Source organism: Hakea prostrata, chromosome 1 (genome assembly GCF_041222555.1).
Source record: "Hakea prostrata isolate BN-2017 chromosome 1, UWA_Hpros_2, whole genome shotgun sequence".
In the NCBI taxonomy this organism is placed as follows: Eukaryota; Viridiplantae; Streptophyta; class Magnoliopsida; order Proteales; family Proteaceae; genus Hakea; species Hakea prostrata.
In genome coordinates, this window is record NC_142600.1 from 19,627,216 (window position 1) to 19,654,877 (window position 27,662).

Sequence of the window (27,662 nt, forward strand, 5' to 3'; positions counted from 1 at the left end):
ATGATAATTAATATTGAAAATGGACCTTAATGTTTATTGATTTTATGTTTTTTTTTTCATTTTTCTTGAATACTTTAAAAAGTTTTTATTGATAGTGAAAGTTTGGCATAGCCAAAAAAAGGGAGGAGGAAAGGTTCTACATTTTTTGTTTTTTTGGTTTTTAAAAAGCAAAACACACAAAGAAAAATAATAATAAAAAAGTTTTTGTTGATAGTGCCCCCCCCCCCCCCCCCCCCCCCCCCCCCCCCCCCCCCCCCCCCCCCCCCCCCCCCCCCAGAAGTTTGGCATATAGCCTAAATAGGAAGATGAAAAGGTTTTCTATAGAAATACATGGCTCTTGGTCATTAACTATTATACCTTTTACTTTTTTTTTTCTTTTTCTTTTCTAAGGAGTTAAATCTTTTTGAGATAAAATTCTCTTCAAGAAAGTCAATAGTTCCCTTGCTTGTATGTCAAAGGTAACTTGCTTGTTATTCTTAAACTCTTTTTGTTTTTCCCCAGTATGGAACTATTTTTTTTTAAGTAAAAGAATATGGGACCAGTTCAGAGATTCATCAAATTATTTTAGTAGATATGGAATGGGAGAGTGAGAGTCCTTGTTTGTAATCACATGGATGACACCCATGGGTTCTGGGAATGGATCTACACGTGGCTTTTTGAGAGTCGTGAGCAAACAAAAAAAATCTAAGAGACTGATGAAGTATTTTCGAGATACCTACAAAAATTAATTTTTTCCCTTTCTTTTAAATTCACAATTTATCATATAGAGTGTAATGCTATTATTAATTTTTAGATTTTGTCATGAGAGTAAAGCTATCATTTTTTTGGGTTAAGAGTGAAACCTCTATTACATATAAGGAGTGTCACATTTTAACCTCTCCATTAAGAGGCGCTGGTAATTGCTAGTTGACTAAGACCCGCGTATAAAGAGAAAGTAAATTTACTTAGTAAATTGCAACCCTGAGAAAGTCAAATAGATTGCTCTAGTGTGAGAGGTCTCTTGCTTTAAGGAAAGGATGTTGCAAGTGATATTGGATACAATAATATGTAATTTTTTTTCTTCTTCCGATTATCCTAAGTATTTATATTTTATTGTTAATTAAGAGCAAAAATGTCTATCAGATTGAACCTTATGTGTGTAGTGTTTTATCATGTTTTAAGGGTGTCTAACTGTTTTATACACTTTAACAAGGAATGCTTATAAAACAAGGAATGCTTATAAACCGTTTGACTAAATTCCATGATTCCATCCCATGGCTTGATGGGTATTTACCCTCGAATTTTTAGCCGGTCCATTTCTACCATCCATTTTTCTCTGGATGAAGGACATATGTCCACTTGCCACATCCAAAGGTTTAGATAAAATTAAAATAAAATTTTTTTTTCTACCTACCCCCAAGGTGTTTTTAATATATTTTATTTACCAAGAAAAAAGGAAGACTTGAATGGAAGACAAATGAAATACTCGGTAGATTGGGACCCACTCGTTAACCGGGAACAGACATCTGAACCGCCCAATTAGCAGCAGGTTATCTCAACTCAACGGTTGATCTTATATCTTGGAAGGAAAATGGAAAACGTAGGGGAAGTGGGACCCAATAAATCCAGCGCGAAGACGGTGTAGATAAGTCAAAACCGTGATAAAGGCATCAACCGATTTCAGCCAAAGAGAAAACCAACCAATCAGGATTCGAAGACTGCCTCAGAAAAGATGAGGTTTTCATGATTAAATGCTGCGTTGGTTACCTTAAAGAAAACTTCTACTTTCCTTCCTCAATCAGCATATACCCTCAACGCTTCCAGCATCTCCGTTTATTCCGGTTAATTAAACGTCTTTAAATATTTATAGAAAATATTAAAAAAAAAATGGAAAAAAATCGCTCTTCTCCCTCGCTTCTCTCATGTGTCTTTCTTCTCTATAGACTTAGCATTTGCCCCTTTTGTTTCAGTCGTTGGGCTTTTTCATCTTCTTCTCTTTGTCTTCTCAAGCATGGCGTCCATCCTACATCACCATCTCCACAACCACTACCACCGTCTCTGCTTTCATCCATCTTGGTCTTCTTCTTCTGCTTCTCAGTCACTTTCTCTTACCTCCGGCAATGCTCATCCTACAATATTCTGTCTCAGAAAAGACCTTACTTACTTCTCCTTTCTGTCTTCAAGCTCTTCTTCTTCTCCTCCTTCGTTTTATTCTGCGAGGCGCGTTTCTACAGCTCCAGTTGAATCGACTTTTGTTCCAGAAGATTTCGATTTCCAGAAGGAGATAGCACGTCTTCACGACCTTCGGTCAAGGCTTTCGCGTGCCAAGAATCTGAGAGAGAAGCTACGGGTGATTGAATCTGATTCCAGGGTGATAGCTTTCTTCAGTACTCGGGTTTTGGCTTCTCTCGATGGGTTTGACCTTTCTGAGCTGTTTTTGCTCAAGTGTTTAGTTGCCGCTGGCCAAGAGCACGTTTTCGGTTCTGAGTTTGGTTTAGTAGAGAATGAGTTCGAGTCTGTGAAGGGATCCTTGAAGTCTACGTTGTATGTTTTGGCCGATATGATTGAGAACTGGGAGGTTGACAATGGTAGTATTCAAGAGCCCAAATGTAAAAATAATGAAAATTTTGCTGCACCGTTGAAGAAGCTTCTGCGGACCTTGCGAGAAATTGAACAGTTTTACGATTGCATTGGAGGAATTATCGGGTAAGTTCGTCTCTGGTCAGCACAAGTGTGAATTCTTTCGAAATCTATTTTTAGGGGCACACCTGCCTCTGGATGCTTAATTTTCATTAAAACATATTCTCAATTAGAACACGAATGTGTATCTCTTGCATTTAGTCTTGTTGCAGCTTGTCTCTTGCTAACTTACTTCTATGGTGAGGGTCAGCCTTATTTCATTCACCCTTTCACATGTCCATCGCAGATACCAGATAATGGTCTTGGAGCTCCTATCCTCTTCATTGCCGAAAATGCAGTCAATGAGCTTGTCTCAGAATCTGGACAAGGAAGGGAAAGACCAGTTTCAAGAAATTCATGTTCCTAGAGGGCTGGATCTTTCACAAAATACTGATTTTGCATCTCAAGCTGCTCTATGGGGGATTGAGGTGACCTTGAAAATTGAAAATTTTGATCATGCACGCAGAGAACTTTCATTACTTATTGTCTTACCAATCTGGACGTGCAGAAGTGTCTACGGACTAATTATGGGATATATTCCATTATTTACAGGGTTTGCCAGAACTCGGTGAAATTTATCCTTTGGGAGGATCTGGGGATAGACTTGGTTTGGTTGATCCTCATACAGGTGAATGTCTTCCTGCTGCCATGCTTCTATATTGTGGACGGACTTTATTGGAAGGTCTCATAAGAGATCTTCAGGTATACAATCCCTCTTTGTAAATACTGTAGCAATTAGTCTTCCTTGTGTGAGAATTCAACCCCAAATGATTTGGGATCATTAGTGATCGATAATAGTTATACTTAATTGAGATATATTTATCGGCCTCTCTTGCTTTGGCTAGGCGAGGGAGTTTCTTTACTTCAAAATATATGGAAAGCAATGCGTCACCCCTGTTGCAATAATGACGAGTTCAGCAAAGAACAATCATGAGCTCATTACTTCTTTATGTGAGAGACAAATGTGGTTTGGAAGAGGTCAATCAAGGTTTAAATTTTTTGAACAGGTTGGATGGGAATATGATTACTCTGTTTTTTCTGCTCTAGAATCAATATTAATTACTTTATCTGTCATACAAATAAAGATATGCTTTCCATGTTTCATTTGGGTACTTCCAGCCACTTGTTCCGGCCGTCAGTGCAGAAGATGGCCAATGGTTAGTTAGCAAACCTTTCAGTCCAGTATGCAAGCCTGGGGGCCATGGGGTAATATGGAAACTTGCATATGACAAAGGAATTTTCCAGTGGTTTGCTCATCATGGAAGAAGGGGTGCAACTGTCCGCCAAGTCAGGTTATCATTTGGCACTCCATTTCTAATATGATATTCCCCATTCCCTGTCTGTGAGTATGACATTAACTTGTGGTGACTTTGCAGTAATGTTGTGGCTGCTACAGATTTGACTCTTTTATCATTAGCAGGGATAGGGCTGCACAACAAAAAGGTAAGCAGTTTTATCCTATTCTAGAATTGTTTCTTCTCTTCTCCTTTTTGTTATCTGTGACTGTGTGTATAAAAAATTATCAAGTTGTATAAGTGGTACCCAACCCTTGCTTTTAACGCCAAATATGATGGGAAGAGATATTTATTGGTCTGAAGGTCCAGCAAAGACTAAGCATAAAGAGTGGAGGTGAGGACAAGTACATGAACTGAAGAGTCTTTTGGGAATTTGTTGATGAAAATGGAACTAGAGCATTTTGTATGTTGTTGATGTCATATTCACGTTCTAAGTTAAGGAAACTTGCAAAGAGTAGGACTTAGAATGCTTTTAGAGGATGTATAGTTGGAGATTTGGTAAGAACTTGACCAAATTGCCACAAGGAATTGGGGTAAGGATCAAAGGAGAAGTCTCGACAGGGAATCTCTCCTGTTTGTACTAGTAAGTTCCAGGCCTATGCTGGTCCAAGCACTATGGATGGACTGTGGTCTGGTGGGATTGCATTTAGAGTTGAAAATTGGTCATAAAAAAAGTGCATTACTGTTGGGTGGTTGTCAAAACATTCTCTTATGGATGACCATGCCATGTTGCCTTCAGCATGGCTTGGGATGTGGTTTGCAGGCATGCTGCCATCAGTGAAAGGGATCCTGGACGGCAACTATTGATCACAAATATTGTGTATAAGGTATTACATGAAATGTGAGGGACAAATGGCAAGACTAACTTTTGTTGATTGTCGTATGTGATACGAACTTCTCTGGGTTGCTTACATTCTTTGAAACAAGTTAACCTTAGTGATAAATTGCAACAAAGACAAGGGTCTAAATTGGTGTAACACTGGCTTTAAAAAAGATTGAAATTTCTGAAGACAGGGGCTACTCACACATTCTCACTCATCTTGCTGTTTGGAGGATTGTGCTTTGCTTTTTAACCTTTTGCATATGTTGGCTGGGTTTACTTTTTCCTCTACAGAAAGGTTATTGTCCTTAAATGCATGTCCCTGCTTAAAGAGCAGACATGCTTGAGCTTCTAGAGTGCCTCCTTCTGGATGTGTTCACCAGACTGACAAGTCTTTCACTCAAGGGATATTTGAACTAGCTTGCAAGAATAATTGCTTCTTGCAGGTTTGATCTTAGGCCTTAGCAGAATAGCAGCCCCACATATTCATTATGACAAGAATTGGCATTGGGTGCTCTGGACATTCAAATGGCATGTTGCATGTGCGGTTATGTGATCAATAATTTGGATGAACACCAATGAGGGGGCCTGCAACTGCGACAAATTAGATGAAAGTTGGATTAAAAATTCATTCCTTGTGAAAACCTACTTCATTATTTCTTGAGAGGGAATTTTCATTACAAATTTACCAACATTTCTTGGTTCTTCTTCTGTACAGACATTTTTTTTGTTGGGTTCATTGGCTGTATGCGCAAATAGTTCGATCCTTTTTTATTTTGCCAGTATCTTCTATATTTTCATATTTACAGTTTTGAAAATTAAAATTTTGGTATTTGTCTGGTTTTGACACTTGGCAGTTTTTTTTTTTTTTTTTATTTTTATTTTTATAATCTTGGTAACCATGTAATGTTATTCCCTTTCCCTTCTGTAAAGTTACTTTGGCAAAAAAATGTTATTCCATCACATATGTGTGCAGAATAGTTATCTGCTGTTTATTTTATCTAAATATGCATGTTGCAGAAACTTGGTTTTGCATCATGTAGCAGGAGAGTGGGAGCTACCGAAGGCATCAATGTTCTCATTGAAAAAAAGAATCTTGATGGGCAGTGGGCGTATGGTTTATCATGCATTGAATACACCGAGTTTGATAAATATGGGATCACAGATGGAACCATCTCTCTTGACAGGTAATGATGTATATCCTCAACCTTTTTATTTTGTGTGGTTACATGGTGATAGTTGTGTTCTTGTTACATCATTTTGTGGAGCTTAACTTTGAATTGCTTGAAAGGAGTTCCTCACAGTACCACATCATGTATCTTTTAATACAAGAGGTGGAAGAAAAATACAAATGCTTCCTAGCTCATTGTCACACAAAGCATGTGGAGAACTGAATGAACTGAGACACTATTTCAAATAAAACTAAATTAAGACTTGTGGTTTGATATTGGAATTCTGGCTTTTGTTTCAGGAGCCTTTAGGTCTAATTAAGAATTTGAGTGTGGTCCTCATAATATCTTGTATTTATCGGGGTACTTCGGGCCAGTGGCATGTAAATAAAGGTGGATAGTTGATGTTTGGGTCTTTCTTGGAGTTGCAGCCAAGGTATAAATCACGCTGTTAGTTGCTTTCGTTGATGCTTCACAGTTTGTGTGTGGTTGTTGATGGAATAAATGAAGTTCTCTTGGGAGATCTCCCATTGTGGAACCTTTGCTGGGCTTTTGCTTCTGTACTTCATATAATCTTTTCTTCTCTTCTCTTTGCTCCTATATTTCATACCTTCTTTTTTCTGATTCTTCTTTCTTTCACTATCTGTATTTTTTCTCTTATTTTAAGTGCTTTGTATTTTTATTCTGTCACTTAATCTACTACTTTCCACTAAAATCTCCTTTGCACTTCTTCAATTCAGAAAACCCTGCAAGCACTTCATTTTCCATCTGTTGGCCATAATGTCTTTTCGCCATTGTAATCACAACTTATGTTTCCTGTGGCTGTGAGGCCGTTTCGTAAATGCTTTCCTCTATCCTAAAGCCTTTTTGTAGTATCAAAATCTTTGTTGTAGGTTATTTTCACAGCGTTCTTATTCAATTTTATAGTTGTATGGCTCAAGATTCTAGACTTGTATGTGAAGGTCTAGCGGAAACTATCCCTTCTCAAATGAATGATAAATTTATTAATTGGGCATCTATCACACATTCACACATAGCAATTAGTATTTGATTGGTGCGGAGTCGTTCATTGTCTTTTATTGGATATGTATTTTAGAATTCAGTCTTCTGGTGGTTGGTTCTTAACTTGAGTTTGTGCTACAATTTATGCATTTTCTTGGTTTTCTTCTCCACCTCTTAGAATGCAACTTTGTCATTTGTTTATGATATTTTGTTTCAACATATACTTCTTTTGCCAAGAGTTCTTAATCTACTCCAGTGTCAACCTTGTTCATTGTGTTTAAGCTTGCAGAAAGAGTTCCCTGCCAATACAAACATTCTGTATGTTGATTTACCTTCTGCAGAGAAAGTCGGATCATCCAAAAATAGAACCTCTTTGCCAGGGATGGTGCTTAATCTAAAGAAGTCTATTGTATACGTGGACCATCTCGGCGTCGAACATAGGTACATAGTTCCATACATTCCAATGCTACTGTGTTTTGTATTCTCATTCATGCATTAAGTGCAATGCTTTGATACTTGTAGGCTGTTGGCATGTGACCACTTAATTTTCTAGGTTCCAGTTATAAAATATGTCAAACTAAGCTATGTTTCAACTGGTACATTATTGGACTCTGGCATCTGATGAAAACTCTTCCAAGTTATAGCTATTTGATGAAACATTATCTGTTATATTAGTGCTGAGGTTTGAACATTGTTGGCAACGTGTTGACTAGGCAGCGCCTCACTGCCTTGTTGATGTCCCCGTGGTTTTATTACCCCCCTCCCTTTTGACTGCCTTGGGGTGTCTAGCTGCTGGCAGTGTTTTCCCCTCGTTATTTGTTGATTGTCAGAATAATGGCCTGAAACATTACGGTCATCTCTCTTCTTCTTCTTTTTATTTTTATTTTTTTTACCTTTCATAATTGGTACAGGGACAATCATTAGGAAAAAATTGCCCTTGTACCCATATTACAATTCTCCTATTCAAGTTAGTGCATATATATCAAATGTGCCCACCTTGTTAGCTATATAACTAGAAGTTTTACCTCTAATTCCCTAAGTGGGAACACAGACTAAATAATTAGAATAATTGTTGCAGAGAATAAATACTCTATCCATAGTTGGAATAGGAGTTCTACTCATGCAAGAGTGCAAGACTATCCTGTCCTTGAAGTAAATAACAATTACTAAAACAAATGAAGCATTACATGGATCCTTGCCTTCAAATCAGCTCTATTTGATGCCATACTAGATACAAGGCCTAAACCATGCATATCCTTTCTTGCCACTTCTCTTAAGGTTATCTTAGGTCTGCCTCTAGCTCTTCTAGTTCATTTTATTTGGATTAAACAACTTCTCCATACGGGACATTTAAAGACTTCTATTGAACGTGGCTGTGCCACCTCAGTCAACTTCTCGTAGCTTATCATTTATCAGAGCTACTCCATACACAGCATTAACATCATTCTTTTCCTTATCCTTCTTAGTTTTGCCACTCGTCCATCTTAGCTTCCTCATTTCTACTGCACTGAGTTTATCTAAACGACGCTTCTTAAAAACTTAACACTCTACTTAATTCATCATAGTTTGTCGTATGATAGTCCTATAGATTTTTCCTTTGAGAAAAGAAATGAAACATTAAACTACTCTAATAAATTTGATCCCATATTACAGTCCTACCCATGATTTATGCCCGTTAAATTGTCCTATTACAAAGAAAACACATCGAGCCAAAGGTCCACCACATATAAAACCACAAAATAAGGTCTGTTTCCACCAGAATAAGGTCACATTGTGAATTATTTACATCAGTAAGGCGTATCCAAGCAGATCAGTCCTTTGTACTGTAGTTCGAATTATCTACATCAGAAGGGCAAGCACAAGCTGATGCTGATTGCTCCTTTGTAGTGTAGTTTTATTTTTCATGCTCTGATTACAAATATAATCATTTGCATCCTAATTAAGGAGATTAAAGTGGGAGAAATAAAAGAACATTTTCAATAGATGGTGACCCGCCGTTTTCCCATGTGGCAGTGTATCTGGTGGCAGGTTAGAGTGCACAATGCAAAACATAGCTGATAACTTTCTGAACACATTTTCCTCACGTTGTTACTCCGGTGTAGAAGGTATGGGATTGTTTCTGTAACAAAGTTCCTCAATGAGGTATGCAGGGTTTGCTTTGTTGTGCACTACTGATATGTGCTAATTGACAGCAGATTCATTGGACACCTTCATTGTGTATAATGAAAGAAAGAAGGTCACTTCCTCTGCCAAGAAGAAAAGAAGACACACTGACAAATCTTTACGCCAGGTTATTTCTTTCCTCCTCCTATTATTTTATGGTAAAGACTTTTGGTATGAAAATTTAAATGCTCCATGACTTGGGCAAGGCCTTATCAGGTAAAAACAAAAGAAGAAATATAATGTGTTCTTAACCATTTTAGTGGGAAGTAATGCAGTTTTGTTTGATTGGCTTGCAAGTAATGGGTCCCCTTATGGAATGGAAGAGATCCCAATCTGACAGCTAGATATTAGCCAGATCTGAAATCTAGATCTGAAGGTACAGACTTGAAATTAAAATGATCTGATCTCAGCAATTAGTTTTCCAGAGAAAAATCAGGAATGAGACAATCCATGCAAAAGAAATTGAGTAGCAAAGAAGGGAGCAATAAAAGACAGCTCACAAGTGGGAGATAATTGGAGAGAAATTAAGTGTAATTGGAAGGATATATTTAAATCCTGGGAGAAGAAGAGGTAATAGTAATACTTTTCCTACAAATTAGGATGTAGAACTGAAAATAGACGACAGAGAACAAAATTACTTAGAATATCACCAACTATTGGAGAGAAGGAATTCCCTTTACATGGAATGGGAAACAGACAGATAATGAGTGTAAAATAAAGAGAAATAATGGGGGAGAGAGAGCCCCATGGGCATGAGGAAGGAGAGGAGGCTGTAAATGTCAAGTATTAATTGTAAGGCACTTAATTTTTACTGACTCGAGAAGTGATATAAAAAATGATAACTATAGAATACATTGATGTTAAATTTCAATTTGAGGATAACAGTTGTCTAATTCTGAATGAAGGGCATGTCCAGTTCATGATGCATCCACGTTGGTTCTGGGGAGGTTCATTATATATGTAACCTTATCCCGTACTCTTGTAGGGAGACTGTTGTCAAACTCAAACCCATGACTACTTGGTCCCAAGGAAGCAACATTAGCAGTTGCACCAAGGCCCAGCCTCTAAGAGTGTGATTTTGAATAAGATGATAATGTTATGGTAATTATATGATTTGCTTAGAGAGAGAATGGTTAAGTAGGTCACGATCAAAGTCTAGACAGAGGTGGGGGTCAACCCTCATGGCTGTTGATCAAACAATCGGCAAAACCAAATGGAAACATTCCTTACAAATTATCAAACTTAAAATATCCAGATAATGACATTAAATCTCTGATAACTTCTGCTTGTGGCAGTCTAATGTTTATCTATACTAAAATTTCAACTTCCAATCTGTTACATCTATCTAATAGAACAATGAGGGAAAAAAAAGTGAGTCACCCCTCGAACTCTCCACCCAAAGCATACCTCTGTCTCAATCCTATGTGCTGTTTAGAAAAAAAGAAGGTGAGCTAAACAGCCTAGAAAGATAGAATATAATAGGAGCACACGATTGACACAACAACATAAAATCACAAATATATAAAACAAAATACTTTTAGTTTTCGAAAAACAACACTTTCATAGTACATGGCTAATTATAACCACTTTTGTCACTCAGTTGACACTAAAGAAACAAACTGCGGTCATCTATAACATGAGAGAAACATGGCCTGCTTTGTTGTCACCCATTCTGTGAGTATCTATACATCAAGTTATCCACTATATAACTGGGTATACCTCATTTTCACCCACTCCATGGCAATGGATGTTCTTGTGACCCCTGGTGGCTATGACCCTCTACCAGCACTGTGTTGTCTATTTACCCTCGAACATCCTCTCCAATCCCAGTTTTTTTAACAACACATGTTTTAAATATAACATGTCAAAACTCATGCCAAATCATCTAATTTCATCAGCGAAGAGTTCATCCTCTATATTGATCATCAAGCCTTCAAGAATCTCCATTCACAAAGGTCGATTAGCAACAGACATGCCAAATGGGTTGCTTATCTACAAGATTTTGTGTTTCAAATGAAGTACAAGGCTGGAATGGAGAATACAGTGGCTGATGCATTGAGTCGAAAAGTACTCACTCTTCAATCTTCACATATTTTCAGCACATGTAATTACCATTGATCAGATACATGATGATTACACATTTGACAAAGATTTCAACATGTTGTATAAGGAATTATAGCAAGGTAGACAACACCATAAAGACTCACTTCACCACGTGTATTTGTTTTTGGGAACTTGGCTATGCATTTCAAATTCTTCCTTTGACATCACATCATTACATGGAGGTTTGGGAGGTCATTTTGGTAGTGATGCGTCCAAAATATGCTCAGCCCTTAGATCTCCTGTGGATGACCTGCAAAAACGAACGTCAGATGTGGCCCGACCGCTGGGGTCGGGAGTCCACCTCCGAAGGCTAAGTCAGTTGATGAACTGATCATTAACGGCTCTGCTTGAGCACAAAGCTAAAGAATGAATGATGAGAATATGATTCAGATTGTATGTGTTTCTCTCCCCCTACCTTGTGGGTAGGTGATGTCTTATATAGTGTGTACCTTCGAATCTCCTTCATTGGATGTATTTGAGCCTTCTTCGGATAGCCGTCAGATATTAACGAATAGATCCGTTAATGATAGATTACGTTTGAGGTTTGGCTAATAGATAACTCCTTTGATAATATGATCGTTATATGGTAGTTATCCATATGATAACGATCGGTATCTTGCGCAAATGTTGCTAACTGTCTCCTTGATGATTAGTCCGTTCCGATTATAGTGGATTCGGGCGTATCTGGTTGACTAAGTCGTTTACTTCCTCCGCAAACTACCTTTTGAACCTAGCCCGCTCGGAAGCGAGTCGATTCCTTTCATCCCGACCGGGGTTGAGGATCGAACCAAGGATGAACCTGGTTCGATTATATTTTCTCCGTATCAGGTAGAGATAAAGACCACCATATAGGTTATTGATAGGTATTATTGGCCTCACATTGCAAAGATGTTGATTACATGATCAAGAGATGTCGAGGTGTATGAGTCCCGCATTCCTAAATCAATCCCCCTCTGCTCTTTTATTTCAGTTGGTTCTTGGATCCCCTCCAAAACCCTTCTCATGCATGTATGGTCCTCCCTTCCCCCCCTCTTGGACATTCCCCAGGACACCATCATTTGGCTCCCTTCCCCTTCCAAATCCTTCTCCACCTCCTCGGCTTGGAACCTCTTTTGCTCCCCTTCCTTGCTTGTCCCTTGGGCTTCCTATGTTTGGTTCAAAGGGCACATCCCTTGTCACTCCCTTACCCTTTGAAGGGCCTTGAACCTCAGCCTTCCCACCCAAAGTTTTCTCATTAGCCGCCATATCCTAGTTAACCCTAATTGTATACTTTGTTGGAATGTTTTAGGGGACATAGACCACCTATTCTTTACCTGCCCTTTTGTAGTTCCCTTTGGGAGAAATCCCTTGCCTCCATTTGGCCCCATTCGAGATGTTCCCATGGCTATGCTCGCGATTGGTCTTGGATTTTGAGGACTTAGGCTCTTGTATTTGTGATCGTGTTGGTAAGCGAGTCTTTGGTGCCACAATCCACCACCTGTGATGGGAGCGTAACCTCAGGAGATGGACTCCCAAATTATGCTCCATAGACATGATTTGGAAAGCCATTTGCTTTGATGTCTACCCTTGGCTCCTTTATTTCCCCCATCCCTCTGTTGATGATATCCCAAGGAACAAACTTATTGTTGTTACTTGGGTTCTAGATTCTGATCTCCAACCTTCTCCTTGAAGGTTAATTCCTTTGTGCATTCATTTTCTTTGTTTTAGTAAAGCTATTTATTCATCCCAAAAAAAAAAAAAAAAAAAAAAAAAAAAAAAAAAAGAAAGAAAGAAAAGAAAGAGAGATGTTGAGTTTGTCATAAGGGAACCAAGCAAATTTAAGTCTTTATTCATCATTTCCAATTCCTTATGCACCATGAATTGATATTAGGATGGATTTTGTGCTTGGCATGCTCCAAACAAAAGAGCGATATGATTTCATCTTTGTTGTAGTCAATCCGTTCTTAAAGATGACCCACTTTTTACCATGTCATAAGACCTTTGATGCATCTCACATTGCAAAGATATTCTTCAAGGAGGCTGTATGGCTACATGGGGTACCAAGTAGTGTTGTCATTGATTGTGATGTTTAGTTCATGGGCTATTTTTAGAAGACATTCCACAAATACAGTTCTGAACTGCATTCATTCCACAAATTGACGGGAAAGTAGAGGTAGTGAATCAAAGCTTGGGAAACTTACTGAGATGTTTTGTTCGTGATTATGAGAAGACATGGTCGTACATACTTGATATAGCTGAGTTTGCGTACAACAGCTCTGCTAATCATATGACAGGTCGTATTATATTTAGAATCTACTTGGAGTTCAACCTTGAAGGCCTATAGACCTTGTTCCAATACCACCACAAGCACACATCGGTATTGAAGCTGATGAGTTTTTATGCCATATTACCAAGGGACATACTGATGTTTGAACAAAGAGTAGCCCAAAGCAATGATGTCTACAAGGCTACACTGATCGCCATCAACGATATGTGGAATTCCAACCAAGAGATGTAGTGATGGTCCATGTCAATCTAGAGAGCTTCCATCAACAACAAACGGCATGCAAAGAAGATTGGTCTATATAAGGTGCTGAAATGTGTTGGAACTAATGCATATGTGCTCGAGTTAATGACTAAAATGACATAAGTAATGTCTTCAATGTGGCTGACTGATATTTGTATGTCGGACATTATTTTGATGTTGGAGACATTGAACAAATGTTGAGGTTGCCCTAACTTAAGCCACAAATTGATGATGCTATTGAGGGATTTTTAGATGATACTTACAAAACCACTATTCATGGCATTGGATACCACATGCCTTTCATGTCAAATGGGAAGGTCGTCCACGACATGATAACACTTGGATTTATGATGATGACTTCAAGAAACTTCATCCCGATTTGTACAACAATTACATGTCATTCATCCATTCATTGGAATTCTTAAAAGAAGGAGCCCATTTGGCTTGACCAATAAATGGCCTAGGAATATGCCCCTCTTTTTGCATGTAAAGTTTTTGCTTGACTAGATTTTTCCAAGAGGAAGATAGAGCTTGAAAATACAAGATCATAAAAAGGGGGGGGGGGATACTGCAGATCATGGTGGGAGATCTCGCGAGATATTTTGTTTTTTCACATAGGCGAGACGAGATGGAGGTCGAGAGCAGAGAGTTGGGATATCTCGATCGAGATCTCGCCATATCTTGCTATATCTCGCCCTGGATCTCGCTGGAACTCTCAATTTTTGCTTTTTTTGTGGATTTCGGCTGGATTTTCACTTGCAACTACTTTTAGTACATCTACAACATCGAAGGAAAATCAATCATTCTCTACTTGTCTTATGAACTTATGATTTAGGCTGCGTTTGTTTGCAAAGGTGGGGTGGGAAAAAAAACATGTGGGTCCCATGTATAGTGGGGTGAGGGAAAATGAAAGGAAAGGAAAGGGTTTTGTGGAAAAGTAATAGTGGTGGGTCCCACTTTTTACTTTTCCAAACTTTCCCACAAAGTCCCACCATATTTGTGGGGTTTTAAAATGGCTTGGGGTGGGAAAGTTGGGGTGCCACATCACTAGACAAGTTTCCTTCATTCAAGGAAACTTGTCTCTCACTTTCCCACCCCAAACAACCAAACAATCTACAATTTTGGGATTTAAGGGAAAAGTAAGAAATCTACAATTTTTTAAAAAATTTTCCCACCCCCCACCTTTATTCCAGCAAACAAACGCAGCCTTAATGACTTATATAGAACTTCTAATGGTTGTATAATTTTATTATTCTATTATTGAAAATTGAGATTGTGATACTCATATGGATGGAATGTTGATGACATTTAGGTTACTTGATGCATTTGATATACTTGCTTTTCATTTATATGCCTTAAAAGGTTCTATATTCCATGTTGTATGACATTGCATTCTCTAATCCTACAAACATTTCAGTTTCACACTATGGGTAGACTTAGAAATCATACATAGGGTTGTTTTTTGACAAATCCAAGGCCACCAATGTGTTCAAAAGGCCTTAAATAGGATAAATACCAAGTTTCAACCCAATTGGGACCCTAAAACCCATTGAGTTGACGCCAAAAAATTGCATATCTTGACCGAGATCTCGCCGAGATGGTCGAGATCTCGGTTTTTTAAGGTGGTGAGATCTCGCTCGAGAGCGAGATTTTCTACCATGCTGTAGATGTCCATAAAATATACATGGTGTATGCATTTCACTACATGGGAAGGTATTCGATTGAATTAACCCCTGAATTTGGACATGTGGCTAACTAAACTGTCTTCGCTATCCATTGGTCAGAATCGCAACTTCATTTGTCCATGTGGCTCAAAATGGTCGATCAACCCCCTTTACTTGCAGGAGTGCATCTTGGAGCTGTTGATTATGTTATGGTCAGAGTCCCACTCGTGGCAACTTGGTTGAATTGGGAAAAGCAGTAGGGATTATTGCGGGTCAATCTATTGGGGAACCTAGGACTCAATTAACATTAAGAACTTTTCGCACCAGTAGTGTTTTTTATTTACAGGTGGCACTGCAGAACATGTACGACCTCCTACTAATGGAAAAATCAAATCCAATAAGGCTTCGGTTCATCCCACATGTACATGTCATGGACATCCTGCCTTTCCATGTTATATAGGCCTGTTTGTAACTTTTGAGGGCCAGGATATTATACATAATGTGAATATTCCACCAAACCTCCAAAATGGTAAATCTGAAGACAAATTTCCCTAGTAATCATACCACGTAGTATGATCTGACCCAACTTCAGCTTAATTTCTTTTGGTTGGGTTTGGATTCTAGGGCTTCACAACTTCAGGGATCTAGGTTGAGGTCTGCCACATTATTTGTTAATGCAGGCTGGGCCTATCCCTACCGCAGCACAGCCTATCCCCACTTTCACCCCACTTGCCAAAGAAAAACTTCACCAAGATGTGTTTCTAAATTATTCTGTTTGCTGATCCATTATTTGTTAATGCAGGCTGGGCATGGCCTACTTTTCTCAACCTTAAATCTACCTGCTTACACTCTACTTTCAAAGAAAAACTTTATCAAGATCTGTTCTATAAATACTTCTTTTTACTGTTAACTATTTTCTGTGCAGACCCCAGATGGTTCCCTATTAGATATTATACGCAATGCCTCTGATCTTCTTTCTGGCTGTGACATTGAAATTCCCAAGGTACGTCTCTGAATGTACATTTTTTTTTTGAATCAAGTGATTTTCGTCTCTGAATAAAACTTGCAAAGTTGGTGCCAAATCTCTCCTGTTTATGGCAGTTGGATGCCTTTAAAATTATAATTTCTGATGCCTGTTTGAAGGAAGTAAGGCAAGAAGACTTAAATGTTACTTTTGCACTTTCACATTGTGATCATTGGGTATGATTAACAAAGCACTTTCACTTTGTAATCATTGCTTATGGTTAACAAACTTCTGAATACTGTTCTCTTGCAAACCTGGGGGATATTATGACATATTTTAATTTTCCTTTTGTTTCAGATAGAAGGCAATGACAAGTATTTCAATTCTGGGCCACCATTTCTCATTCTTCTACATCCTGCTTTGGGTCCTCTTTGGGAGGTCACCAGACAGAAGGTAGTCTGTCTATATATTGGCATAATTGCTCCCTTTCGATTAGTTTCAAAGGGGTTATCTTGTGAAACTTGATGATAGAGTTCATGTGTAAACTTATCTGATTGAATAGATATTTATAGTAGTACAGTAGACATCAGACCAGTGGACCAAATATCAATATCCAACTATTATAATAATGGATTGCTCGACATTTCTCTGGAATTGATGGATCACTCTTTTTCTTGATATTTTTTTAACATATGCTTTTCTCTTTCTCTTTTAATTTCTTTTATTTGTAAAACATGTGAATGATGAACATTTCTGTATTTCAAATGTCTCTTATTCACAGTTCTATGGAGGTTCCATTTCCATGGGCTCTGAGTTACAAATTGAGGTTGCAGAGTTCTTATGGAGGGATGTACAGGTAGATATTGTTCGATACACACCCTAAGGGCATACATAGTTCATGTGCTTGAATCCTAAGTAATCTAATATATTTTTTGACTTCAGCTTAATGGAAGCCTAATTATTATAGCTGAAAACACAATGGGTTCAATGACAATAGATGAAAGTGGTGAACCCATACTTCAGTACGGACATAGGTAATATACTTGGCCTTTTCATTGAATCTTCACAATTTTGTGAAAATTCAGCATCCAAAGCTGACAGATTTGGAGTTTGTTTTAAGGTGTGGAAGATGTAAGCTTCAAAATGTAAAAGTATCAAATAGGGGAATTGATTGGAACTACAGCGGAAATATTTATTGGAAGCATGAAGTTCGGCGATTGGAGGCATTAAAGGTCATACTGCATGGGAATGCAGAATTTGAAGCTACAGATGTAGTTCTACAGGTTAGACTAATATTAGAACAGTATAGTTATCTCTTTCTAAATGTAATGGCAAATTTATATTTTAAATTCATCAGGGGTTGTATAACAAAACAACAAATGGAATGGTGAGTGGGGACGTCTTGATATGGGACAATGGGCCTACAAAATCGTTTGGCTTGCTGTCACTTATCAGGGGTGTCATGCACTGATAAAAGATGGTTGTGCCAAATATTTGCCGCATGTGGGCATCTGGATCTGAGACGGTTGGCCTATAGAACAATTTGGTGGCTGCTACTTACCAAGTGTGTCCCGATAAAAGATGCTTGGGGCAAATATTAGCTACATGTAATTTTTCTGCAGTTGTCAGTGTGAGAAAATAATGTCGGTAGAAAACCTCTTAATTGGACATTTCCTCATTGGTTGTCTAATAATCTCTGTTCACAGACTTGTGGTGAGATTTGGGGTTTCTGGCTATTCTACAAATTCTGTATACTGAGATTGAAAATTTTCCTTATGTTTTATATTGGAATAAAATCATAACAGCAAGGGTTTAGGCTACTAACGAGAGCCCATCTAGGAAACATCCTTGAATTTCTGAACTCTTCAAGGATAAAATCAACTATCAGATTAGTGTAACTCTTGGACCTATGTTTTAAAAAAAAATGTTGGATTGAGGTTCCCTAGTCCCATACTTCCATATTCTTGATATATAGGACCTATTGTTTACAATGTTATATGCTTTTTCCCTCATATATTCTTTATTGCCCCATTCATTTGTTTCAGGGAAATCATGTTTTTGAAGTTCCAAGTGGGTACAAACTGCAGATTACAGCAGGAAATCCAGGTTTCATTCATAAACTAGCTCTATCTTAGAGGCATGATGATTTGGTAGATATTCAATTTATTTTGTTAGAGAACCAATTTATTCACTTACAAGATTATTATCTATCTTTCTTCTCCTGTTGAATTGCATTCGACTTTTGTCAGAAACATTTCATGACAAACAATACTGCTTAGAAAATCCATGCAAATTCAGTGTGCTGGCATGAATTAATTTGATAAAAATTGGTTTCATGTTGGAGAGCTGACTATTTAACATATTCTTACATCCAAAGTTTCTTCTATTGCATGTTAACTCCTGAGGTTCCTCTTCTTTTCATTCTCAAATTTGTATGGTGTTCATCTATTATTTTCTGTTTATTCACCATCATTGACATGGAATAAAAAACCCGTGTCTTTTGTTCTTCCTAAATTGTCTATCTAAGTGTAGAGTCAGTATGCCAAAACCACATGTAGGGGGGGGGGGGAGGTTGGACCAAACCTGAGACTTTTGAGGGGAGAGAGGGATCCAAGAGTTATCGGAAATAAAATCTAAGAGAAGGGTGAGTTTAGGGATTCGACAAGCATAAACCTGGCGAGGGCCCAAGAGATTGTAAAGGATACCCAAAGGATGCTATAGGTCAAGCAGAAGGTTTTAGCTCCATTGACAATTTGGGTGGAAATGGCTGGGAGGGCTAGGGGTCTAAGGAGGAGAAGCTTCCTCCGAGCCTAAGATGGGTTGGGGGGGGGGGGGGAGGGAGGCAGTTCAAATGGAGTCATCTCGCAACAAGTTTTAGTAAACTCAGTTGACCCAGATAGAGTAATGCTTGGTGGAGATTTTCTAAATGAGCTTTAGTAAGTTGTCACAATTATAGTCACATATCCTACAGAATCTAAGTCCACCCTTGGATTTGGGCCAACAGATAGAGGACCAACTGATGGGATGGAGGAACTTGGGGGATTCTTGACCTTTCTTAAGAAACACATAAGAGGGATTCCATAGCGTGGATTGTTGCTTTTGGCGGGGAGAAAATACCACAACGATAAAGGTAGGGGATTGGAGGACTGATCTAATCAAGACCATCCTACCCGTGAATGAGAGAAGTCTACCCTTCCAAACATAGAGTTTCTTCTGGATCAAGCATATGGGGGAGCAGTGGTGGTTAGTTAGGCGATCCAGAATGAGGGGAAGACCAAGGTAGGAAACAAGGAAGAAGCTAAGGAGAAGCCAAAAGCTGTTGAAGAGTAGCTTTGGTAGAATCAGAGATCCTTGCCAAGAAGAGAAGGGACTTTTGTAAGTTATCACAAAGGCCAGAGAGGGATTCAAAGATGGCAATGGAGGAGAGGATTTAAGAGATTGAAGAATCAGAGGCTTTGCAGAAATTCATAAGATTGTCAACGAAGGCAAGGTGGGAAGGGTTGAGAGCTTTACACTTGGGGATGCAGGAGATGAGGTGCCGATCAACATTAGTTCTTTTTTTTTTTTTGGGTAGGGGGGAGGTGTTCCATATATTGGATTGAATGATGCAATAGAGGGCCTTGAGGGAAAGAGAGAAAAGTGTGGTTGGTTAAGTTCTATTAGGATTTTTAGTTCATGTAATTTTCTATTTCTTGTTGCCCAAGTAAGGGTATTTATGTAATAGTGCTTTTTTCACTTCATTATAAATAAAGGGCTTGGGATCACACTGATCAATTTAAGCCATTCTACCACTATCGATTTTCTCAACATGGCATTAGAGCCAAAAATCGATTAAGGAAAGAAAAAAAAGAAGAAAAAAAAGGAGAACAAAGGAAAGGGAAGTTACTTACCTCTCTCTCGATCCCTCCTTTCTCACCGTCGCTGCACCACCATCATTGCAACCACTATCTTGTTCTCTCTATGCTGCCTTATAGCTATCACCAACGAAGACCTACAATTACAACCCCTCACCATAACTGCCTTCCATCTCTTGTCAACATAGGCTTCTTGCCAATTTTTAGGAAAAGAAACATATGATAGAGAGGATATAAAAGCATGGTAAGAGTAAGATAAAGAGTCATAAGAAACATATTTAGCTATAGGATGTTGAGTACAAGATCTAGCTATGGGGCTTCTGTCGACTTGTGTCTCTTACTCGTCATAGGTACTTTGTTACTTTTATTGATTGTCACTCGTTTTACGTGGATTTATCTTTTAAAAACAAAAAAATGGTTTTTTATTTTTATTTTTTTAATTTTTTATTAATTTCTATGTTTTTGTGATTTTCATAATATAATTAAAATTCAATTCAATGCCACTGTGAAGATCCTTCGTAGTGATAATGGCACGGAGTATGTTGACGGTGAATTTCAGAGATATCGTCTTTTAACTCTGACATAATGCACCAGACTAGTTGTGTTGATACGGCTGCCTAGAATAGGGTTGTCGAAAGGAAGAATTGTCGTCTATTAGAGATAGTCTACTCTATTATGATCGCTATGGATGTCCTTGACCAATATGGGAGTGATGCTATACTCATTGCCTTTTGCCTTATGAATAGGATGCCCAGTAGGATATTTGGTTTTAAATGTCCTAATGAGATTCTTCAAGGAGACTCTTCCTTTGTTATTACCGCAAATGTTTTTGGATGTGTGTGTTATGCCAGAATCATAGCCCACCAGAGTAAGCTGACTCCTCGCAGCCCATGCTGTATATTTTTTGGGGTATTCTGCTACTCAGAAGGGGTACAAATGTTATCATCCTCCTTTTAGGAAAACCATTCTATCTATGTATGTAATTTTATATAAGTCTTGCCCTTACTATACACTTCTCTAGGGGGAAAGTCCTGGAGGAGATGTGTTCTTTCCAACTCTAGACTTTTCTACCACACAACTTAGGAGTTCAAGAAGAGTTCCTTGACCAGGGGGAGACCTTAGCCACGATATCTGAGGACTCTTATTCTCCCCTTCCTTTTTTTAAACTATGTGAAGAACTTGGTCAGGGGGAGACCATTCCTGTGAGGCACACTATTGAGGTCTTTCAAAACAAGATTAACCAGAATAAAGAGGTGCAGACTTATCAGAGGAAGAATTACAATTGGCCAAAGCAGCTGGAGAAAGGTGAAGTGTTGCCACTTTAGTCCCTTGCTTTAGAGGCAGATTTTACTGTTCCCCTTGAGGTATCTTCTTCTGATCTTCCTATTATTGTTAGAAAAGAAGTTAAATCTTGTACTTAGCATCTTGTAGCTAAATATGTTTCTTATGACTCTTTGTCTGACTTTTACTGTGCTTTTATATCTTCTTTATCATCTGTTTTTGTTCCTAAAAGTTGGCAAGAAGCGTATATTGATAAGAGATGAAAGATAACTATAGTAGAGGAAATGCCAGTAATGAAGAAAATGATACTTGGGAGCTGGTTACACTTCTTCCAAGAAAAAAATTGTGGGCTATAAATGGATGTTTGTGGTTAAATAGAATATGGATGGATTGATCAACAAGTTGAAAGCTAGACTAGTTGCAAAGGGGTTTGCCCAAATCTTTAAAATTGATTATGAGGAGACTTTTGTCCCTGTTGCAAAACCGAACACTGTTAGAGTTCCATTGTTTGTAGCTATGAACAAAGACTGAAACTTGTACCAACTAGATGTAAATAATGCCTTCTTGCATGGGGAGTTAGAGGAGGAAGTTTATATGGAGATCCCACTTGGTTTCTTTGATGACAATATTATAAGGAAAGTTTGTTGGTTGAAGAGGTCAATTTATGGGTTGAAACAGTCTCCTAGATGCTGGTTTTGACGCCACCAGAAGGTAGTGACCTCTATTGGATAACAAGCAAAGCAATGCTGATCATATGTTGTTTGTTAAGAAATCAGGTTCCAATATCACACTTTTCATTGTTTATTTGGACGATATTGTCATCATAGGGAATGGTTGAAGGACTTTCTTGGCGAAGAGTTTGAGATTAAAGGTCTAGGGAAGTTACAATACTTTCTAGGAATTGAGGTGGTTTGATCAGAGAAGGGTATATACTTATCCCAGAGGAAGTATGTTCTAGATTTATTATCAAAAGTAAGAATGTTGGGGGTGTAAAGCAGTTGATATCCCTATTGAGGCTGGAGCTAAACTTAAGGAGGAGGGAGAATCAGTGGACAAAGGAAGATATTAAAGGCTAGTAGGGAAGCTTATTTACTTGTCCTACACCAGGCCAGACATTGCTTATGCCATAGTGAGCCAGTTTATGTATGGTCCATATGCAGTTCATATGAAAACTGTTATCAAAATAGTACAATATTTGAAGGGAACTCTTGGAAAAGGAATACTTTTGTCCCCCAATGATAATCTAAGGGTAGAAGCATGCACTAATGTAGACTGGGTTGGATCTCTTGATAGGAAGTCAATTTTAGTTTGCTGTACCTTTGGTAGAGGTGTTCTGGTTACTTGGAGGAGTAAGAAATAGAATGTGGTAGCTTTATCTAGTACAAAAACTGAAGATAGAGCTATGGTTTGTGGAGTTTGTGAGCTGAAGATACAACTATGGTTGAAAGGTCTACTAGAAGATATTGGAGTTCAAGTTCCAAACCCTATGATATTGTATTGTGACAACAAGATTTCCATTAGTATTGCCAATAACCCTATGCAATTGATCAAACTAAACACATTGAAATTAATAGATTTTTTGTCAAAGGAAAGCTGAAACAAGGGCTGATCTGCATGCCTTGTGTTAGGTCTAGCAACCAAGTGGTTAATATTTTCACTTAAGGGTTGAAGTAAGGAGATTTCCTTCTTATTGTAGGCAAGTTGGACATGACTAACATCTATGCCTCAACTTGAGGGGGAATGTTAGTTGGTTCGGTTCAATAAGGAGTTCAGTTCTATTAGGAGTTTTAGTTCATGTAATTTTCTATTTCTTGTTGCCCAAGTAAGGGTATTTATGTAATAGTGCTCTTTTTACTTCATTATAAATAAAAGCATGGGATCACACTGATCAATTCAAGCCATTCTACCACAATTGATTTTCTCAACAGAAAGAAAGGGGGATAGGCGGTATAGCCTTGGCAGCTTCCCACTTAGGAGGGGGAAAATCCAGCAGGGGATCCATTAGTGATGATTGAGAAGTGGGTATGACAAGATACAAGCTTCGATTGAATGGATAAAGGGAGGAGGGAGCCCCATAAAGTCCAAGACATCAAGGATGGAGTTTTAATGAATGGAGTCAAAGGCTTTGTGGAGATCAGTTTTGAGGAGAGCTGTCTGAGAGTGGGAGGAGGGGTCGAATCCTCACAGGATCTCAGCACAAAGGAGAATATTGTCAACAGTCCTACGTGCAAAGAAGGCAAATTGATTTTCGCTAACAAGGGAGGGGATGACGAGCCGGATATGGTTAGCCAAAATTTTAGCAATAAACTTATAGAGGAGATTGCAATGGGAGATGTGTTGGAAGTTAGGGAAGAGGGCACCAGGCTTCTTGGGGATGAGGCAGAGAAGGGGTTTGGTTAACTGAGGAGAGTTGAGGGATTAAAGAAGAAGCTATGGATTGCTTTGATGAGATCATCTTCTTCCAAAGGTTCCAGGAAGCTTTGAAGAATCCCATACTGAAGCTATCTGGTCTAGGAGCTCGATAAAACACATCTGAGCATAAAAGATTAATGGGGTGATTGACTGTCAAGTCAGTATTGTGAAGTGATCGTCAAATCTCATCTTGATGCAGCACATTGAGCTCTGCGTTATTTGAAGACATCCAGGAAAAGAAAATCTTCTTTCAGCAAACGGTGTTCATCATGTCTGAGGATAATGTAGGTCAAACCTGTCTATATCACAGAGACTGTTCATTGAATATTGCATTTTTTAGGCTACAGTTTGACATCATGGATAAGGAAAAAAGTAGGCTGTGGTTTCACATCCTTTTGCTGAAACAGAATATCAAGCTATGATAATAGCCGCTTAAAAGTTAACTTGGTTGAAATATCTCCTCAAGGACTTACGTATTTCCTATTTAGAATCAATGGCTGTTCACTGTGTTAATCAAACTGTGTTACATACCTTGTTGTATTTAAATTGATTGTTACACTGTTCTGGAAAAACTGCTATGTGGAGTTTTAGATAATAATCTTCTTATACTGGTTTTGATAATCCACATAATTTTATTGCTCTACTGGGAGGCTTTTCAGCTGAGCAGTTTGTTTCTTCGCATTTTGTTCATGATTCAGGTTTCTCAGTTAAGTTAGACCCTATTGAAAATAATATGATGGACAGTGGAAGTTGGTTCTGGAAATACAAGTTAAATGGGACACGAATTCAATTGGAGATGATGGAGTTGTAGAAGACTAAGTGGGTCCTGAGCACTACCGTTTGCTAATTGCATTTCAGATATCAACTGAAAGCTCGCCTTTCACATGGAGATTGATTTAACAGAAGCTAAAGCTCTTGCAGGGTCTACCGTATCCATGTAACAGAGTGGTTTTCCAAAGCCTTGAAGTCTTTGAGGATGCAAAGTGCGTTGCTCTTGTATTCTTGAATGCAAGCTTTGTATTTTATAAATCTCACTGTTGTTTATGTCATAAAATGGTGAGATAAAGCCTTGTACCCTATGAAAGTCCATGCATTGGCCATCAGGCCATGTAATAAAAATCTGAGTGAAAGGCTTAAATTATTGTCCATTAAGAAAGTTCAATGCATTTCTCAGATTAATTGAGATGTAAAACTGCCATCATCTTCAGTCAGTGATAATGGAAACACTTAAATTTTTTAATCTCTTTGGATGAGTCTCCAGCTTGTAGTTCCAGTATAATTTTGACTTTGATTTTCTTTATTGCTGACATATACAGAATTTAGGAAAGACTATCTTCATGGCTCTAGTAGCTGCATTATAGCACAGGTCTGATCCTCACATCTTATGTTTCAGATGTCAAAGTTGGCCATATTGTGAAATGAAGCTTTGGGGTTCCACTAAGATATGTTAACAAAGCAAATAAAAAAATAAAAAAAAAAGGAGAATGAAAAGTGAAAGTAGTAAAAATCATGGGAAGAAACATAGTATTTCTAACCTAATAAACATCATATTCTAGTATCATGTTTGAAATTAAATTATCAAAAAGGTGGAAAGTCAGACAGAGCATACTGTTGCTGCCCGGTTAAGGGCTGTGGTGATATAAGTTCATATAACCTGTAAAAATTTTATACAAATAAAATTGAAGTTAAAAAGAAATAATCTTAAAATTTTTAATTAAATTAGATTCACAGGGGATCAAGCATAGCAAATTTGGGGTCTTTGAAGACAGTTACAAACTTACAATGGGATAGATTGGAAGTTTCTATATAGTATCTTCTTATTATTAGGTCATTCCTAATCTCCCTTGAACATGGTGAATTATACCTCAATTGAATAACTAAAAACTTCTTGGTCCTTCAGTTATGATTGTTAATAAATCTCAGATTTCAGCTGAATTGATCTTGTTCTTTATTTCGCTGATATTCCTGTCCAGCATGTTTGTATTTCACCCTTTCATGGTGCATTTATCATTTTTTAGCCATAATCTTAAACATCCCAATAGGGTAGAAAAGAGCTTCTGAGGGCCAATAGGGACCTCATGAGCAGTAAAAATGGGTTTCACACGCCTCTAGGAACAATTGATAATGGTAAATTTAGCAAGCCATAAAAAATGGTGCCAAGACCTTGAACAGTATCCCTCCATTGTCCAGTTCTATATATACAAGTTCTTAACCTGCCTGCTTCTGAAAACAAAGCAATTAGGCTGTCATTTCCAATTTATAGCAGTGATGTGAATTGTAACTGCAATTATAGCAATTCTTATGGCTGTGGTAGCTGCAAATCCATGCACATCCTTACTGATTTTCTTTTGCTATTGCCCTCCCAAATGTCTGGAAGATGAATCTACTAAAACACTCAATTCCTAATTTAATAAGTAGCTAGCTATAGTCTGAATAGATGGGTATGAAAACCATAAGAATTGGCTTGCCAGTTGCTTCTGAATGTGTTTGATACCCTGAATTGATCCGTAAGGAAATGAGAATTCTTTCATATTTTTAATCTGATACAACAATCACAGGATTCCTCATCAACTCCTGAAAAATTGGACACATAAGAATGGTAGGTGGGTGCACTGAAGTTTTCCAGAAAACTTGTAATGCTACGTTACATTCGAAAAAAGAAGCCCAACATGGAAACCAAAAGTCCAAATGAACAGAATATTGTGGATAGAGATGTTTGCAACTGGTTAAGACTCAAATACAACACTTGAGGCATTTTGGAAAATTGCTTGTTAGATTTTCAAAGTTAATATTTATCTTTACGAACATCTTCTGGAAATGCAACTTATGTCCAATCAGAATGAAAGAATCTCTGGAAATGATTCTTCAATAGAGGATGTTTGAAATACCTTTAAATTTCATTCCTCCATTTGAAACTCTCCCATACAAGGTATTGACTAACCATAAAAGAAATGGCAAGGACACAAGAACAACTGGATTCCATAACATGACTGACCCCACCCTTAGATCATACTAATTAATGAACATGCATGGCAGAAACAAAGAACAACAGGAAATTAAATGTAAAGAAGAATGCTGAATGGTAATCACTTGGAAGTGCATCATGGAGACAAGATTTTGGCACACTGGGTTGTCGATGTTGGATAGTAGCTCTTTTCATTCCCCATTGTTGAACTCAGCCATATTCATGAGATTGTAGATGTCAAACAGTTGTCCTTCCTCAGATCTATGTTCATCTATGTTCATTTGGCAGTTGACATTGAAGACTTGCTCAGCCTGGTTCCTTGGATTGTTGATGTTGAACAGTTGCTGTTGCCCAAATCCAAACTCAGCCTGGTTCATTGATTTGTTGATGTTAAACAGTTGTTCTTGCTTAAGTTCATACTCAACTGGGTTCATGACGTTGCACAGTTTCTCTTGCTCAAATCCAAAGTCAGCCTGATACATCGGGTTTTTGAAGTTGAACAGTTGCTCTTGCCCAAATTCCCACGCAGCCAGGTTTGAAGTAGAGTTCTCCATGTCGAGCAATTTGGATTTTTGTTGCTGCTGCTGTCTGTGGATATCTAACAACCTTCTTTTTACTTGCTTTAGCAAGTCATATTCAGCTGCAAAATCACTTAATTAACCTCTTTTGCTTTAAAAGGTTATTTGGTGACATATATATAAATTTTATGTTTTCACATGCTTACCACATTTGAGTCTCTGTTCATCACTTATTGTGGCTATCCTATTCCTTATGGCATCATTTTCAATATTCAGCTCATTCTGTTT

At 38.0% G+C, this 27,662-nt stretch overlaps 1 protein-coding gene across 3 annotated transcripts; it reads left to right on the plus strand.

Annotated features, from left to right (window-relative positions):
• The first annotated feature begins 1,875 nt into the window (after positions 1–1,875).
• On the plus strand, positions 1,876–27,200 carry UGP3 (UDP-glucose pyrophosphorylase 3). Of its 3 annotated transcripts, XR_016175575.1 has the most exons (18): positions 1,876–2,685; positions 2,906–3,086; positions 3,211–3,360; positions 3,504–3,665; positions 3,778–3,950; positions 4,035–4,101; positions 5,794–5,960; positions 7,227–7,385; positions 8,958–9,049; positions 9,137–9,234; positions 16,306–16,383; positions 16,702–16,797; positions 17,126–17,200; positions 17,287–17,378; positions 17,465–17,627; positions 18,390–18,450; positions 24,590–24,874; positions 27,145–27,200. XR_016175575.1 is itself a non-coding variant. In XM_089168668.1 (17 exons), exons 1-17 carry the CDS (start codon positions 1,991–1,993, stop codon positions 24,700–24,702), a joined length of 2,622 nt encoding a protein of 873 aa, XP_089024794.1. In that variant the 5' UTR covers positions 1,876–1,990; the 3' UTR covers positions 24,703–25,375. The 3 variants fall into 3 exon arrangements, 2 of the variants coding, with proteins under 2 accessions (XP_089024794.1, XP_089024804.1); XM_089168668.1 differs by lacking the exon at positions 27,145–27,200 and having other exon boundaries at positions 24,590–25,375; XM_089168678.1 differs by lacking the exon at positions 27,145–27,200 and having other exon boundaries at positions 9,140–9,234; positions 24,590–25,374.
• The last annotated feature ends 462 nt before the right edge of the window (positions 27,201–27,662 follow it).